Source organism: Fukomys damarensis, unplaced genomic scaffold, assembly GCF_012274545.1.
Source record: "Fukomys damarensis isolate Sample0158 unplaced genomic scaffold, DMR_v1.0_HiC HiC_scaffold_16, whole genome shotgun sequence".
Lineage (NCBI taxonomy): Eukaryota > Metazoa > Chordata > Mammalia > Rodentia > Bathyergidae > Fukomys > Fukomys damarensis.
The window spans coordinates 36567362-36585979 of NW_022900928.1; the positions used below are offsets into that span (position 1 = coordinate 36567362).

Consider the following 18618-nt stretch of genomic DNA (forward strand, 5'->3'; position numbering starts at 1 on the left):
AATAACAGTTCCTTTATTCATATTTGCTGCCCTAACAAACTTGGAACCAGGTCCAATTTTTATAATCCTTTTTGGTTTATTAAACATAGTACTAATTTTTCAGTGCCATTGCAACCCATGTCATGAATGACCACATTAGTTTAATGAGTTTTGATTAAGAGGAGAAATTTTCTAGTTGAATATTTGGCCACATACTGGTTATGTTTAATGGTATAACAATGAGAAAGAAGATAATTCACAATTTACTTTGAAGACTTCCTTAAATTAATTTATTAAGAAAACAAAAAGATTTTCAAGGAAGATATGCATGGTGGTTATAAGTAATTATATAGGCATTGAAATATGCACAAAAATAAGGACTATTAAAAATAAAACTCTAAGCCGGGCATGATAGCACATGCCTGCTATCCCAGCACTTGGGAGGCTGAGGCAGGAGGATCACTGTGAGTTTGAGTTCGAGACTGGTCTGGGCTACATAGTGAGTTCCAGATCAGTCTCAACTACATAGTGAGACCCTGTCTCAAAAAACTAAAAAACAAACAAACAACAACAAAAAAACAAAACAACCCCCCCCCAAAACCCAAAAAACAAACAAAAATCCCCACCAAAACCCTAAGAGATTCTAAACCAAATTCCTCATTGGTTTCTGTGGCAGCCCTCAGAGACATATTCCAAATGCTTAGCTGAGTGGCTTAATCCCCACCAAAACCCTAAGAGATTCTAAACCAAATTCCTCATTGGTTTCTGTGGCAGCCCTCAGAGACATATTCCAAATGCTTAGAACTGAGTGGCTCTTGTGTGAGACAACTAAATAGATAACCCAGCAGTTCTTGGTAACTATAGCACTGCTATGACATCTCTGGTATCGTCCTAATTCTGCTAGGAAAGACAGAATCCCACAGAGTGAAGATCTTATTCCTCATTACTTCTATTTAGTACATTTCAAAGTGAATAAAATTACTTTAGTAATTATTCTACTTTTATTAATATTTTTTCATGAAATTGGATTTTTTACAGTGACTATATTGATAAAAACATTCCAACACCTCAGAAATCATATTGAGCTACACTGAGTTTCAGTGCTGTAGGCCTTGAAATTACCCAGCTTGTTATGAAAGTTATTTGTTCTGTTATTAACGAAACACACAAGAAAAATTTGCTTATTTATTTTTATACCACTACTATGGCAACAGCAGATGGCATAAGAAATGCAGATCCTATTAGAGAACTAGAATCTACGCATCAATAGCTCTAAATATTTTCTAAGTTCTCTGCAGCCTCTGTTTTTTCAACACGGATAAATTTTTGGCACTCCTTAAAGTTTGCTGTGATGACACCTTTTATATTTCAGCTCTGTACATGTAAACAAGAAATATTACAAGCAGGTTTTCTTGTTTAAGAAAGTGGAAAAAAGAAGCAGTAGGCCAACAGAACAGATCAGAGGTGGAAACTGCTGGACAGCAGGAGAAATGAATGATGGAGAACTAGAGAAACAGATGGTCTGAGGTTATCTGTCATGTAACTGAGGCCACTGAGGTTTAGCTCTGCAGGCTGGTCTCCCCCAGGACGGAAGGAGGCCCTGCAGACTCCCTGAGTCTTCCCAGTCAGCTAGGATCCTTCAGCAGATGAGCTGGCTGCCCGAGGAAGAGGGACTCTTACTCAGAGCCTTTTCACCAGAGAAGCCCATCTGTCTTTGCTGAATCACAAATCAGAAACAAAAATACTTTTTAGGGGAAAAAAGTTTCATTTCTTACGAAGATTTCTGAAAAGCAAATACTAGGTAGTTGCTCATCTTCTTAATTGTATTACAGTGTCCACAAATCAACTCTTCAAGTAAAAGGAGAGCAAAATAAAAAGGAGAGTGGCATTTATATATAGTATTTATTAAAGATATACAAAATCCTCCCCATTTAACCCAACTTGCCGTCTTATTTTGGTGCAGGCACTTAAATGTCTGTGGGAAATATTGGCTCTGATCTTTGACCCGTGATCTTAGCAAGTAAAAGGGCCTGCAAGGACCCTTCCCTTTTAAGTGTGAAAAGGCACATTTGCCATTCATTGCATGAATCAGCACATCAGACTTCTCTCCGACATTACCTAGCACTGCTTTTAGGATAGGAGGGCAGAAGAATACTGGAGGAAGCTGAGGACTGATGCTAAATAATCAGAGAGTGGGTAGAGCTGACTCAAGCCAACTGTCCTCAAAAGCTAGTTAGTTAGAGCCAGCTTAGCCTCCATATCTTGAAATATTATCAGAAGTCCAGAAATCAACCTCTTGTCTCCAAAATATTAATATTGGAAGGCAACATTAATGTTCATTCCTATTCTCTGAGTCTGTTCTCAGTCCTGTCTGCATCACCTCCCTGACATCTCTGAGTCACCAGGGTTCTGCTCAGCAGACCTGCCGTCTTCTGAGCTAGGACCTCTTCTGCACAGTGTGACTGCCCTGTAAAGAGCTTTCTGTGAGCGACAGCCCTGGAGACACTACTCCGGGTGTCATTCACACAGAATACAGGAATCTTCCTTTCGCTACAGTTTCATTTTCTGCGGTTCCAGCTACCCATAGTCAAACATGGTCTGAAAATATTAAATAGATAACTCCAGAAATAAGCCATTGATAAGTTTTAACTGCAAAAGTTATGGGCCCTGTACCTAATAAATCCTCAGTTAAGATGGTAAAGCACCAATTATGGGGCTTGGTACTGTCTACCCTTTCCAACTGGCGAATCTTGGGATGAATCTTCACAGAGAAGGGCAACTGTTGTCCCAAATGTGAACGTACCCCAGGAGTTGGGCCGCACATGAGTAGCCTAAAGCTGAGACTACTTTTTTCTGCCTCACCCATCAAAATCCTTTCATCAGCTTTTAGTTATCCAGAAATGTGACACGTTCACCTTTGATACTCTTCCATTCCCTTCACCACTATGGGATTGACCCTTTTAAAATTCCAGTAGCTTCCTTTCAGCAGTCTCAGGGGGAAGAAGAGATTAAGGTGTGGGTGGTGTCTGTCAAGTTGAATGAAAAGCCCAGAAATACTGTTAATGGGAATGTTATTCTGCCTCACTTTATCTGGTATGGCTACAAGATGATTCAGATATTAAGTTGAGATTGTGTGTCCAGTAGCAACTCTGTGGTAGAGGGCTCAGTTGAACAGTTTTGTTATCTTCATGGATCAAATTAACTGGAAATTAGTGATATCTCTATTTATTTTGTGTCAAGAAAATATAAACTTAGGTAAACATTGTGTCAGCATATGGCCTTTTAAACTACTTCCAATTTTAAAATATCCTATGTGGTTGCTTCCCACAAAAGCATTAGATGGAAGAATTTAGAAATAAGAGGAATTTTATTCTGACCTGATTGCCTACACTAAACAGTTTAACACCTTAATGGGAAAACTGCTAAGGACTCATTGGTCTATGTAAATAATTTTACCACTATGTGTTTAGTGACACTAATTTTGTACCACATTTGTGTTTCTTTCAGATAGTCAGCTGGGCCCAGAGAATTTTAATGCTCTGGGCTTTGCAGACAATTGTTGAGATTTTCTTTCCTAAATATTGCAGCAGTGAGGGAGGACTTCAACTTTAAATGTTTTATTTTATACTTAGAAATGTTTGACACAAGCACATCTAGATCATAAAAATTAATCTTGCTTTTTTCCAAGACACTTGAAGTAAGCATACAAGTAGTACTTATAAAAAAGTTAGTTATATACCTTCTACTATTACAAAAAGTAGGTGAGTTCTATATTTTTCTGTCCTTTGGTTACTTGATCTTATCAGAGAATTAGAATTAATGATTATGTCTACAAAAGAACCCATTTAGCTCAAGTGGAAAACAAACACACAAAAAACCTTATAAGCCAATTGCTAATAAGAATTTGCTAATAAGAAGGAAAGGTTTGGAAACAGCTTTAGAAAGTATAGGGGTGGGGATCTGAAAGGCAGAGAGACTAGCTAGGGTAAGGGCTTCATTAGTTTTCTAGCTAATCGTGACTAGAAGAAGTTAAAACTTTACAAGAGATATTTTACTAGAGAATACTCCTGGAAGCATTTCAGGAACAGGGGCAGAGAACGAGAAAAACCAGATATGGAGAAGCACCAGATAGCACAGGTAGCATTGGAACGTATCAGAGAGAGAAAGAGTTAGCTGACAGGCCAAGCACTGAGAAAGCCAAGTGCACAAAAACCCCACCTTCCAGCAGAGTGCAGAGGAAGCAAGGGGATGAGAGGGCACAGACCAATTCTAGGGAAAGCTCTTATTCAGTAAGGACCAATGCACATACATATATACAAATACATATGTATTTGCTCAGGGTCACTGTATTATCCACTCTAGAGTCACTATAGTCATACAATACATATCCACATGCCCCCTTACCATGAATAAGGCACCCACCTCGCCAATCAATTTTCCTCTTCAAAGATAAGACCCTGTCAACATTAAGTAAGCAGAAGCTACACATAGACCACTGGAAGAAATGATATAGGCAAGGGTTCCTGCCTGGAAGCCAATCGAGTTATGGCAAGTTTTGGGTGGTGGGAAAGGTCTCTGACCCCTATAAGACAGGCCAAGGACAAAGGGCCCACGGATCTTCCATCTTTCCAGATCCGCTTATCCCGATACTTATCAGAGTAGCTCTCTATCTTTTCCTTTTCCTGCTGCCAATAAAGTCTTCTTTTCCAAACTTTGTACCTTTAATTCAATTCTGATACTGAATTTTATGATCGTGGTGAACTAGTTGCCCAATGAAGCAGTGGTGCTGTTCCCCGGGATGACAAAAGAAATGTCATTGTCAGAGGAAGTCTTTATATTTATGACCAAAATGTGCAATGGTAACCACCCTGAGATCTGTGTTCACACCCTCACCTCTACTATAAATGCCTTAACCACATAGGGTATACCTAGACTTCCAGACCATCCAAAACAGTAGGACATTGGTTCTTTTAAATGACTTTTAAGGTTAGAGTCAATTCTAGCTCATTTTTCACCATAGAAAATTCTTTACTGTGGGTAAGTTGAACTGGATGGGCTTTATGGATTGTATAACCAATGTTCTCCTGATCAATAAAGTCTTTTCATACCATATTACAAAGGGTATGTCTGTAGAGTAGAGTCCGACTGTTTTTCTTTTCCCCCCTTTGGTACTGGGGATTGAAATTGGGACCTTGAACTTGCAAGGCAGGCAGCGGCAACACTGAGCTAAATCCCTGGCCCTAGACTAGCTTTTAAATCAAAGCAGTGCTACTTTTTATTTAAGTGTCATAGGAAAACTACTTAATATTTATGAGAATCAAGGTTTAGAATAAAGGTAACTATCACATAGAACATTTTGGAAATAAAATCAGAGAAGATAGAGGAATAGTAGTCTGTCTGTCTGTCTATCTATCTATCTAGAAAGAGAGAGAGAGAGAGAGGAAGCCTGACACTTAATAAACTACATAAACTACTCAACAAATGTTAGGTTTGTCTTCATCTTCTCTTAAAAAGAATATCCATGAACTTGTGCTGTTGGGCAAATACACACAGCTGTTTCACTTCTTGGTTTAAGAGTTGTATCTGGGCCTGGGGCAGTAGCTCAATGCTAAGAGCTATACCTTCTCTGAAGCCACTCCAACTTTCTTCTGCTGCCCTTCGATGCCTGTTTTTTATCAAATGCCCCTCCATCAATCCCTTATATATACCTTTTGCACAGTGTGATGCACACATTGTGTGTATTTGCATTTCTATTATTCACACTAGACAATGAGCCCTCTGAAGGGAAAGATGAGATCTTCTCTGGCTTGTTAAATCTACTAACTAGCAAAGTATCCAGCACATAACATGAACTTTATGGGTGTTTGTTGAGGGGGTAGTGAGTGAGGAACAGAAGAAAGGGAAGGAGAAGAGAAACAGAGGAAGGAAGAGAAAGAGAAAGAGAAGGGGAAAAGAGAAAGAAAGGGAAGAGGAGCGGGGAAGAAGAAGAAGGAAGGGAGATGGGGGAAGGAGGAAGGACATTTCTTTTTGATGGCTGAAGCCTCTGCAGTCTCATTTAAGAGAAGACGGTACTATTATCTTACCCTTCCAGAGAGATGGCCCTTTGGAGAGTCACTGAAGGCTGACGGGTTGCAGTGCTGTGTTGGGAATGACTACAAGAAAAAAGAAAAAACAAAACACAGACCATTTATTTAAAATATCTTTTCAAAAACTAAGTAAAATGTCTTCACACATTTTAACCAGTCCTATCGTCAAGTAAAGAATCAATCTTGAAGGAAACACAGTGGTGACTGAATCTTTGGTGATGAGTAGAATCATCCACAGAAACACAGTCCTCTACCAGATGAGGAATTAATATTTTCTTGTAATTTGATGTAAGCATGTTATTCCAAAGTAAGGTTTAAGTGAGAGGTAGAAATAAAAAGAAACAAACGTATTTGGAAAAGTCAACCTCCCAGAGTGAGAGAGCACAGTATAAAACATACATTTTATTGTGCTGCATGTCGTCTTTTAGCTGCAAAGTATTTTCCCCCACAGATTTTATGCAAAGCCTAATTTATAAATCAGAGTAATATTTAATTACCAAATATTTACATTTTAATTCAAATTGTAACACTTATTTGAAAATTAATCAGTAATATTTCAGCTATTTGGAAAACATAAAAGCTTTAAAAATATAACTTCTACTTGCATACTAATCTTAAAATTTAATGTAAGTCCTTATTTTGTTTTGGTTGTGGATAACAAGAAAGGACTGATTTTGTTGGTAATTTAAATAAAAATGATGATATCTAACATTTACTGAGTATTTATGTTGACTGAATATCCTTTTCAAGCATCTCACATGTTTATGCTTCTTATTTCTAACAACTTTATGAGGTAAACCTCATTTCAATGATAGGGAAGTTGTACAAAGAGATTTAGAGGCTTACTTAAAGTAACATGGAAAATACCTGTGCTTGAATGTTATCTGGACTCTCTGATCCTGGAGCCATTATTCTTAAACACTGTAGTATATTTTTTCAGATTTGTAAGAATTTGCCTTATAATCTCAGAATATTCTTTAATTGGAAAGAAATGAAGCAGCATCATCTGAGAGAGACAGTAATAATCTAACAGGAAGCATGTATACAAATGAGTGTGTGGCTTTAGTTTGTAGCACTGGGTTGCTATTTAGTTGGAGTGTTAATTACACATACATGTGGTATATGAATAAATAGATACAGATTTAAAGGAAAACCTGTTCCAATTGTTGTAGAACATTAGGCACACTCACAAAGCTCAACAAATTTTCAGCATGCTCTAGGACATTGCAACAGAGGTCAAATTGTAGCTTGAAGAAATTTTTAATCAGAATATAGTTTGCTACAAGTGAAAAGGGGTGTCTCTTTGTGACTAATATTTGATTGTGGAGTGAATGACATTTCTCTATGGCTAAGGGAGCAGAGTTTTGAGACTGTAGCTAAGGCCTGGAGAATGACCTTTTCCAAATCAAGGATGGTTGCATTGGTGATTAGCATAGCTGCCTTCCAAGTCAAGGATGGTACTCTATGTTCCCTATGTCTCTCACCATGGCAAGCACTCCAGATATTCAGCCAGCATGTTTAATTCATAGTGAAAATGCAACACTGCACTCAGGACTGGGACAGTGAGGCCAGGCTGCATAAGTTGAGAAACTGATTTAACCACATCTACTGATGTGATCAGCTTAGCTTTACTTAACTTGTTCTACATGCCAGTTCTTATCTGTAAGATGGAGATAGCAATAGTATTTTTTTTTTTCCACAGGATTGCTTTAAGGACTGAATGAATATAGTATGTAGAACAATGACTGTCACATAGTGAAAGCTATCTGTTAAATAGATAAACTAATAAATTTAGCAGACTATGTACTAGGAGTTGTTCATTGTTAAATAAAAATAATTATTTATATTCCTTCAGTTAGCCATATAGTCAATACCACAGGGTATATATTTCTGCATGGAATATAACTTTAGTAGTAAATAGCAACTGAAAATATATTTTCTATTATAAAAACATTATAAAATAAATAAAAAAGATATATATAGGACTAACAAGTTTGGTCATGCATATAACATGAAAACCATAGGTAATAAAATTATACTGTATATGGGATTCATGCTAAATGAGTAGATTTGAGCTGTTTTTGCCTCAAAAACACAATGGATAACTATGTGAGATGATGAATATGCTAATTTACTTCACTACAGTAACCATTTTACTATCTTTATGTGCCCCATAACAGGATATTTTATATATTAAATATACACATTTATTTTGACTATTATTAGAAATAAAAGTAAGAGAAAGTAACAAAACCATCACCCATAATTCTATTACCCTTTTTCAGACTTTACAGAGCTATCTCATTTAATTCTCATGGCTCTATAGGATAGATATGAATATGTGTGCATTACATATAAGAAAGCAAAGCACAATAATGTGTAGAAATTAACAACTTACAAATGTGGAGCCAGAATTTGAACTAAAGCCTATCTTTTTCCAAATGTGTTCACATTTCATTTTATTTTGCTAAATCTCTATATGTCCACTTGTTTTTCAGAGTTGTAAATATACACACACACACACACCTATATATATGTATATGTATATAGAATTTATGCAGCTTTGAACTTGTTTTTTCCTAACATTATATTTAAGCATTTCTACTAGTGTTTCCACACTTGCTATTTTAGTGTTATGTAATATTAATTCCTATGACTTTATAATTTATTTAACCACTCTATTTTATAGGTGCATATTTAGGCTATTTGTATTATTTTTATATTGTTAATAGTGCTTTAATGAACACATTAATACCAATTACTTTTTGCTAATTTTATCATTTCCTTTAGATGCATTCCCCAAAATGGAAACATTTATTAGGTTCTTGATTTATATTATTAATTACTTAGAAGACTTGTAACATTTTATTGCCTATAAAAATATGTATCTCTACCAGTCCACCCAAAAATTTCATCCTAATATTATAAGGACTGACACTGATACCACCACAGTATCCCCAGCTCAGTGAGACCTATGTGGGAGGCAGGAACACAGTGGAACTTCTGCCCCCACTAACATCGCTACCAGGCTCTTGGCCCCACAAGATCCCTGGGGGAGGCAGGAGCAGGGGAGCCACACACCCCTCACCTTCCAGCACTGCCACGGGGGAACCAGCCCCATAAGACCCACGTAGGAGGCAGGAGAAAAGAAGCCTTCTGCTGCCCCTCCAATCCCGCTACTGATAACGTAGGCTTTGTAACTACTGTGTGGGAGGCAAGAGGAGAGCAGCCAAAATACCAAATCCTAGCCAGTTCTGCTGCTGTGTTATCCACGACACAGGCTGGCAGAAGTGACAAGCAAAAGCTGACCTGACTGAAGGTGAGATAACACCCAGGAGGAGAATTTCACTCCAGTACTGAAATGTTCTCTACCACAGAGACCTGGTGAGAGACAGCTTTGAGTGATGAACTTAGAGAAGGTAAGAAGTAAACAGGGGTCTTTTGGAATCCCTGGGAGGCTTAGGGTCAGGCCAGGAAGCACTTGGGGCCTGTAGACCCATGGCAGGAGGCCAAGTTTGGTGGGTATGATCTTCAGAGGTGGTGAATCTGGTGAATCTGAAAGAAATGGCATTTAGTCCAGTGGTAAGCTTGAGATATTGCCCCACTGTCTACATCTAGTAGAAATTAGTGATCTGAATTACTATAGGCATCTGGGTGGTCTAAATGTCTTCATAAAATCATAGACTTCTTTGTCCTGGTTAAGGGAAGTTCATAACTGGTTCTTAAGGTTTGTCAGGATGCAGTTGATGTTTGACACCATTGCGGCTGACTTTACTCCTCTATCTACTGTGCTATAATTGTTGCCGTCAATTGGTTTTCTCTGTATGCCACTATCTGCATTGCCCACACATCACAAGCAATACTGCAGCTCAGTCCTGAAAGACTGGGCACTGGACCACAGAAGCTGTAAACCCCAGAACAAAATACAAACAAACAAACAAAAAACAAAAAATAAGAACATGAATAGGAAAGGCAACAAAATGCCTGTAAAAACTCCCAACTCCTCCCAAAACTGCTTCAGCGGGCAGCAATAGGGAGGAATCAGAAGCCATAGCAGAAAGGTCCAAGAGTGTCAGTGGAGGTAAAACAGTTCAATAAGATGCTCAAAAAGTTTAGAGAAGATATATTTCACCAGATAATGACCCTAATGAAACAAACGACCAGTGAGTCTAGAGAAGACACTAACAAAAATCCAATGGAGCTAAAGAAGGAGATGCAAAACATGAATGCCCTGCATAGGAAAAAAAAAGTGGGAGGAGGGAGTCAATAAAAAAGCTCCAAACAGAAATCCAGGAGATTAAAAATATGACTGAAAGTATAGGCAACAGAAATGAACAATGTGAAGACAGCATCATATCTACAGGGCATGATTTATAGTCAATAATAAATTAAGGAAACACAAACAACAAACAACAAGAGAACATGAAAAAAAGAAATGGATCCAGCAGCTTTCAGATGACTCAAGGCTAATATAAGAGTAACTGGAATTAATGAAAAACTGGAGGACAGTACAAAGGGCATAAAAAACCTGTTTACAGACGTAATAGTAAAAAAATTTCCAGATACAGAAATATAATTTAACATACAGATAAGACATACAAGACATATGGAACTCTGAATAGCCATGATAAAAAAATATTCCATGCCACATAATAATTAAAATGTCAGAAATCCACCACAAGAACAGAATCTGAAGGGATGTTAGAGAAAAGCAACACATTACTTATAAAGGAAACCTCATTACAATTACAACAGACTTTTTTTATTGAGTTTACTGGTACTTTTTAGGTATACAACAGACTTTTCAGCACAAACCTCAAAGGCAAAGAGAACTTTGAATTAAGTGCTTCAAGCTCTAAAAGAAAACAACTTTCAACCTAGAGGGTTATATCCTGTAAAATTACCTTTCCAAATTAATGGAGAAATAAGATATTTTCCTGATAAAGAGAATCTGAAAAAATTCATGACCACCAAACCAAAACTCCAAAAAATTCTCAAGGATATCTTAGAATGAGACAATGAAACAAACAATGGCAAAAGATCCAATAAAATAAATGTATCAGGAGAGCTCACAATAAAGTAGAAGGAAAAGAAACCAAAACAACGGTAGAAAAATAATACAATGAAAGGAATAAACAAAATCCAGAGTTGTGCAGGGAGCTTGCTGCTCCCCCACCCTCCAGTGCCCTAGGCCTTCATTAGAGCAGACTGGTGAGAACTGCCCAGCTGCCTGGGTGTCTCTGTAGCATTCCCCCACCTCCATGCTCTTGTGCCTATTGATTGTGCTGGTACCTGGATTCATGCTGCAGAAGCCAAGGTGGTCATAAAGCCATTGTACTGAGCTCCAGAAGATAGAACGGAAATGAATAACTGCAATAAAAGCACATCAGACCTCTGTAGTTGGTAAGTTGGAGGGATCACCACCTTCCATCAGAACTTGGACTATCTTCAGGGGAAGGGCAGCTGGAACCTGCAGTAGAACATTGCAGAGTTCAACCCTGCAGGGGGTGAGGGAGTTCAACTTGGGCCTTGCAGCCAGAATTTAGCCTGAATCTCTGGGATCTGCCTTTGGTTAGCTGAGACTAATTGATTTAGTTCTGCACATTGCTGCCCACACTGTCTATTGTGACAGCAGAGATATACCCTGAGGGAGGCTCTTCAATTTTTTTTCTTCTCTCTTTTCCTCTTATTTTTAATTTTAATTTTTAAAAGTTTATTTTTCCCAAGCTTTAGATTCTTCCTTTTTTTCTTTCCTCTTTTTCCCAGTCTCTTTCTCCTACACAATATTCTTCATCTCCCTTTTTGTTCCTCTTCCTGCCCTAATTTGTATTTCTTCTTTCTTTGTCTTTTCTTCTCTCTTTTTCCTTCACTTGATTGCAATTAGTTTCAAAGGAAAGTGAGTACAATTTATAGCATCCCTATTACTGTTAAGTTGTTCTATTCTTGTCTTTGTTCTTGAACTGTCTTTCCTTCTTGTGTAGAGTTTGCATAATCATCCTGTATCCTCTGGCTTCAATTGAAACCTTCTCCTATTCTTTTACCTATCTATTCCTCTCCTCCCAACCCCTCCTAAGTCCCCATCCTGAAAGGTAAAGTTGCTATATTGAAGAATTTATTCACTATAAACACATTTTGGGCGGGTCCTTGCTTTTGATTTAATTCACATAGTTAAAGGTGATAGATTAATAGCTACCACACATTGACAATTTCTAAACTGTGCTTGATGCTGTTGTGTTGCTGATTGTATCAATTGGGCTAAGGAGTTGTGACTGATTTAATGAGTTTTCCTTCCTGATATTATGAAAATGGGAGGGTCTGTCTCTGAGTCATCAGAGACTCAAACCTAAAGAGCAGCTATATCAGGAAGATCAAAGTACTAACCCAGGAATTAAACCAAGGACAGTACCAGCAACAAAAATAAAAATGAGAAAACACTTAAGCAAGGCACAAATACACACTTCCAGTTCACCAAAGACAAATTCTAAGAAAAATGAGGTGGAAAGTATGACAATCAACCACTAGGACACCCTGAACACATAGGACAGGAAATAACAAAATAGGTCAATCAGGCTATAGAAAAATTCAAAACAGAAATAATTTCCAGAGAACTACAGAGATAGTGAGCACAATGAAAGACATCATTAGAGACTAGAACAGAAATGGACAAAAAACAGATGAGTTCAGGACTATGATAAAGCTATGAATGCCCAGCATAGGAAAGAAATGGAAACTACAAAACAGATTCAAACAGATATCCAGAAGATTAAAAACTCTATAGAAAGCATTCACATCAGAAGGAATGAATGTGAAGATAGAATTTTAGATATAGAAATAGGACTGTAGTCAGTGACCATGAAAAGAAAGATCTCTTAAAAAATAGCAAGGGATCATGAGAAATTGATTTAACAACTCCTAGACAATAATATGCAAAGAAGAAAAATATAAGAATATTACAAAGAAGAATAATATAAGACTGATAGGAATCTATGAAGTAGCAGGAGAAAATATAAATGACATAAAAAACTGTTCACAGAATTAATGACAGAAAACGTCCCAAACAGAGCAAAAGAATTTGATATGCAGATAAGTGAGGCATATAGGATTCCAAAAGCCATGATCAACACAAATTCTATTCCTAGATGTATAATAGTCAAGATTCCAGAAAAACAAAAGAAGAAAAAAATACTGCAAGCAGTTAGAGAAAAGAAACAAATCACATACAAAGGAAAACCCATGAGAATCACACATACTTTTTAACACAAACTCTCAAGTCAAGGAAAGCCTGGAGTGAGGTATTTCAAGGCCTAAGAGAAAACAATCTTCAACTTAGACTGATGTATCCTGCAAAACTCTCTTTTAAAATGGGTGGGAAAATAAGACATTTCTATGACAACACCTGAGAAACCTCATGAAAACCAAACTAATACTCCAAACAATTCTGAACAATATCCTAGAAAAAGACAATGAAAGTTACAATACCATGAGGCCTAACAGAGCAAATCAATTAGGCAAGACAAGAACATAAAGGAAAAGGGGGAAAATTGCCAAGAGTCAACAACAGGACAATAATGTGACAGTGATGTCAATACATATGACTTATAACTATCAACATTAATGGCCTTAATTCACCAATCAAAAGAAATAGAATGGCAGAAAGGATTAAGAAGCAAAACCCAACAATGTGTTGTATACAAGAAACACACCTAGTACAAAAAGAAACTCATAGACTGAAAGTAAAAGGATGGAAAACAGTTCTCTATGTGACAAGAACTCAGAAAAAAGTAGGGGTAGCTATATTATTTACAGACAAAGTAAATTTCAAACCAAAGCTAATTAAGAGAACAATAGAAGGCTACTACGTCCTTATAAAGGGAACAATCCAAGAAGAAGAGATGACAATTATAAATATATATGCACCAAATATTAATGCCCCCAACTATATAAAACAAATATTAAGAGACATGAAAAACCAAATAAGCATTAATACAATTGTAGCAGGGAACCTAAATATCCCACTATCATAAATAGATCATCTAGATAAAAAAATCAACCACAAAATACTAGAACTGAACCAAGCTTTTGAACAAATGGACTCAATAGACATCTACAGAGTATTCCACCCCACAAAATCAGAATATACATTCTTTTCAGCTGCACATGGGCCATTCTCCAAAACAGACTATATACTAGCTCATAGAAAATGTTTAAATAAATGCAAAGGAATTGAAGTTATTCCATGTATATTTTCAGACCATAGTGCAATTAGGCTCTAGATCAATAGCATAAGAAACCGTAAGAATTTCACAAACACATGGAAATTGAACAACACTCTCCTGAACATGCAATGGGTCACAGAGGAAATTAAAAAAGAAATCAGTCAGTTTTTACAAATAAGAGATAATGCCAATACAACATACAGGAATTCATGGGAAACAATGAAAGCAGTTCTACATGGAAAATTCATAGCAGTGAATGCCCACACTAGGAAAACAGAACGAGTGCAAATAAACAACCTAATGATGAATCTTAATCTCCTAGAAATAGAAGAGTAAGAAAAACGCAAAGCTCATACAAGGGAGGAAATTATAAAGATAAGAGCAGAAATCAACGCAATGGAAACTAAGAGAATGATACCAAAAAAAAAAAAAATCAATGAATCAGAGTTGTTTTTTGTTCATTTATTTAATTTTTGGTTTTTGATTTTTTGATTTTTTGAGATGGGGTCTCACTATGTTGTTGAGACTGACCTGGAACTCACTATGTAGCCCAGGCTGGTCTCAAACTCACAGCGATCCACTTACCTCAGCCTCCCGAGTGCTGGGATTACAGGCGTGTGCTACCACGCCTGGCAAGAGTTGGTTTTTTGAAAGAATAAATAACAGTGATAAACCCTTAGACAACCTAGTGAAGAAAAAAGGAAGGAAAAGGCTCAGATCCATGCAATTAGGAACAAAAAAGGTGAAGTCACAACAGATCCACCAGAATTGAGAAGGATCATCAATACCTACTTTGACAACCTGTACTCTAATAAAATGGAAAACACAGAAGAAATGGACAGATTTCTAGATACTTATGAATTACCAAATTTGAATGAAGATAAAAAAATTCTAAACACCCCAATTATGATCAGTGAAATTGAAAACATAATTAAACATTTGCCAAATAAGAAAAGTCCAGGTTCTGATGGCTTCACCGCTGAATTCTACAAGACATTTAGAGGAGAACTACTGCCACTAATCTTTAAACTTTTCAATGAAATTGAAAGGGAAGCAGCATTTCCAAATTCATTCCTGGAAGCAAGTATTACTTTTATTCTAAAACCAGGGAAAGATCCAATCAAAAAAGAGAATTACAGGCCAATCTTCCCAGTGAACATAGACACAAAAATCCTCAGTGAGATAATGGCAAAAAGAATACAGAGGGCATCAAGAAGATCATACACCCTGACAAAGTCAGATTTATTCCAGAGATTCAAAGATAGTTCAATATACATAAATCAATAACTGTAATACATTATATTAACAGAATCAAGGACAAAAACCATACGATCATCTGTATAGATGAAGAAAAAGCATTCATCAGAATTCAACAGCCCATTCATGATGAAAACCCTGCAGAAAATTGGAATAGATGGTCTTTATCTCAGTTTAATAAAGGCTATCTATGAAAAACCAATAGCCAACACCATATTAAATGGCCAAAAACTGAAAACCTTCATGTTAAAATCAGGAAAAAGACAAGAATGCCCACTATCACCACTCTTCTTCAATATAATTTTGGAAACATTAGCCATAGCAATTAGACAAGAGAAAGAAATTAAAGCAATAAAGGTAGGAAAGGAAGAAGTTAAACTGTCATTATTTGCTGACGATATGATACTCTACATTGAAGACCCAACAAACTCTACCAAAAGACTTCTAGACTTAATTGACACTTTTAGCAGAGTAGCTGGATACAAGGTGAACACCCAAAAATCAATGGCCTTCTTGTACACAAATAAGAGACTCACTGAGAGAGAAATTAGGGAAACATTTTTTTTCACAATAGCATCCAAAAAAATGAAATATCTAGGAATCAATTTAACAAAAGAAGCAAAAGACCTCTACATTAAAAACTACAGCATTCTGAAAAAAGATATCGAAGAGGATATAAGAAAATGGAAAGATATCCCCTGCTCCTGGGTAGGAAGAATCAACATAGTGAAAATGGCCATACTACCAAAACTGCTATACAGATTCAAAGCAATGCCAATTGAAATTCCAACACTATATTTCACAGAACTAGAAAAAAGAATCCAAAAATTCATTTGGAACCAGAAGAGACTTAGAATAGCAAAAGCCATCCTAGGCAACAGACACATGGCAGTGGGTATAACAATTCCCAATTTGAAACTATACCACAAAGCCACTGTGATAAAAACAGCATGGTACTGGCAAAGAAACAGACCTGAGGATCAGTGAAACAGACTGGAAGACACACAAACAACTCCAGATGTACTCAGCTACCTCATCCTTGACAAAGGAGCTGACCATCCACACTGGAGGAAAGATAGCTTCTTTAATAAATGCTGTTGGAAAAACTGGATCTCAACCTGCCAAAGATTAAAACCAGACCCTTATCTCTCACCATGCACTAAATTAAAATCCAAGTGGATTAAAGATCTAAATATTAAAACAGAAATACTAAACTTTCTGGAAGATAAGTCAGGCAGAACACTTAAAGACATTGGCATAGGAAAAGACTTTATGAACAAATCCTCAGTAGCACGGGAACTAGCAGAAAGAATCAACAACTGGGATCTCATCTTATTAAAAAGCTTCTGCACTGCAAAAGAAACCATCAACAGAACTAAGAGACAACATACAATGTGGGAAAACATTTTTACCAGGGGCTCCTCAGACAAAGGACTACTATCTAGAATATATAAAGAACTCAAAACCACCAGCTCCCCCCAATATAATCTGAAATGAACAGACATTTCTCAGACTAAGAAGTAAAAGCAGCAAGTAAATATATGAAAAAATGTTCCACATCACTGGTCATTTGAGAGATGCAGATGAAAACAACACTGAAATTCCACCTCACTCCAGAAAGAATGGCTGCTATCGAGAAATCAACCAATAACAAATGTTGGTGGGATTGTGGGGAGAAAGGAACCCTTCTCCATTGTTGGTGGGAGTGCAGACTGGTGCAACCACTATGGAAATCAATATGGAGATACCTCAAAGAGCTGGGACTAGAGGTCCCATTTGACCCAGCCATTCCTCTACTGGGTATCTTTCCAAAAGAATTTTTTAAATCATACTGCAGTGATATATGTACACCCATGTTCACACCAGCACAGTTTGTAAAAGCTAAAACTTGGAAACAACCCAATTTCCATCAGCTGGACACTAGATAAAGAAGATGTGGTTTTTCTATAAAATGGAATACTTCTCAGCCAAAAAGAATGATAAACTAGAGTTATTCTTAGCAAAACAGATGCATATTGAGGCCATATTCTGAAGTGAAATAAATAGGACACACATGTGTAAATACCGAATAGTTTCTCTGGTGTGAAAAACTAAAAGCGTAAGTAAAATCCAAATTGTATAACTGAAAATGTTGAATAGGAAGAAAAGGGCTAACAGTGTAGGGTAAATGGGAAGGGTAGGGGAATGGAAATAAGGGAAAAGAAAAAAATATGAGAAAGGAAAAAAATGGAAACAAAGTCTTTGTAAATAGGGGTGGGTGGAGTAGGTGAAGGGACGGAAGGAGTATGGTCAAGAAAAATGAGAACCAAGATCTGTCATGTAAAGGTACAAGATCCCAGTGATGAATGCAACTGTATTGTATACCTAAAAAGTACCGACAAACTCAATGAAAAAAAATAGTGATATGCTCTATATAAGAAAGGTATTTAACACAAAAGAAATTTATAAACTAAAATCAAACAATGTAAAACAGCACTAATGGTGCATGTCTGTAATACCAGCACTATGGAGGATGAGGCAGTGGCATAGCTGTGAGGTTGAGGCCAGCCTGAGCTACATAGCAAAACTCTGTCTCAGAAACCAAACCAAACCAAAACAAACAACCCCAAAACAAAAACAAAAACAAAAGAACAACCAACCAACCAATCAAACAAAAAAACAAGCAGGAGGAGCTATTTTTCTATTTTAGGCAAAGTGGACTTCAGACCAAAGCTGGTCAAAAGTAGCAGAGAAGCAGACTTGGTGATGCTGCCTATGAAACGAGCACAGGCTGGAGGATCAGTCCAAGGCCATCCTGTGCGATACAGCGAATTCAAGGCCAGCCTCATAGTGAGACCCTCATCTCAAAAAACTAAAGTAAAATAAAGAACAAAGAAAGCTGCTGCTTATGGATTAATGGAACTATTCAATAGGGAGAGTTCACAACTATAAACATGTATACACCAAACCATGACAAACTCAGTTTCATAGACAGATCAACTAAACAAAAAAGCAAAATCAAAGCTGAATGAAATCTTTGAGCAAATGGACTTAATAGATATGTGTGGAAAAAATGGAAACAAAGTCATTGTAAATAGGGA

The 18618-nt window shown here is 36.9% G+C and overlaps 1 protein-coding gene across 1 annotated transcript in view; it reads right to left on the bottom strand.

The window, feature by feature from the left end:
• The window catches only part of Dlg2 (discs large MAGUK scaffold protein 2), a 1815033-nt gene that overhangs the window by 388324 nt on the left and 1408091 nt on the right, over positions 1-18618 (bottom strand). Inside the window, exon 11 of the mRNA XM_033763940.1 lies at positions 6063-6131. Within this exon, the coding sequence (XP_033619831.1) occupies positions 6063-6131 (69 nt within the window). The remainder of the gene's footprint in view (positions 1-6062; positions 6132-18618) is intronic.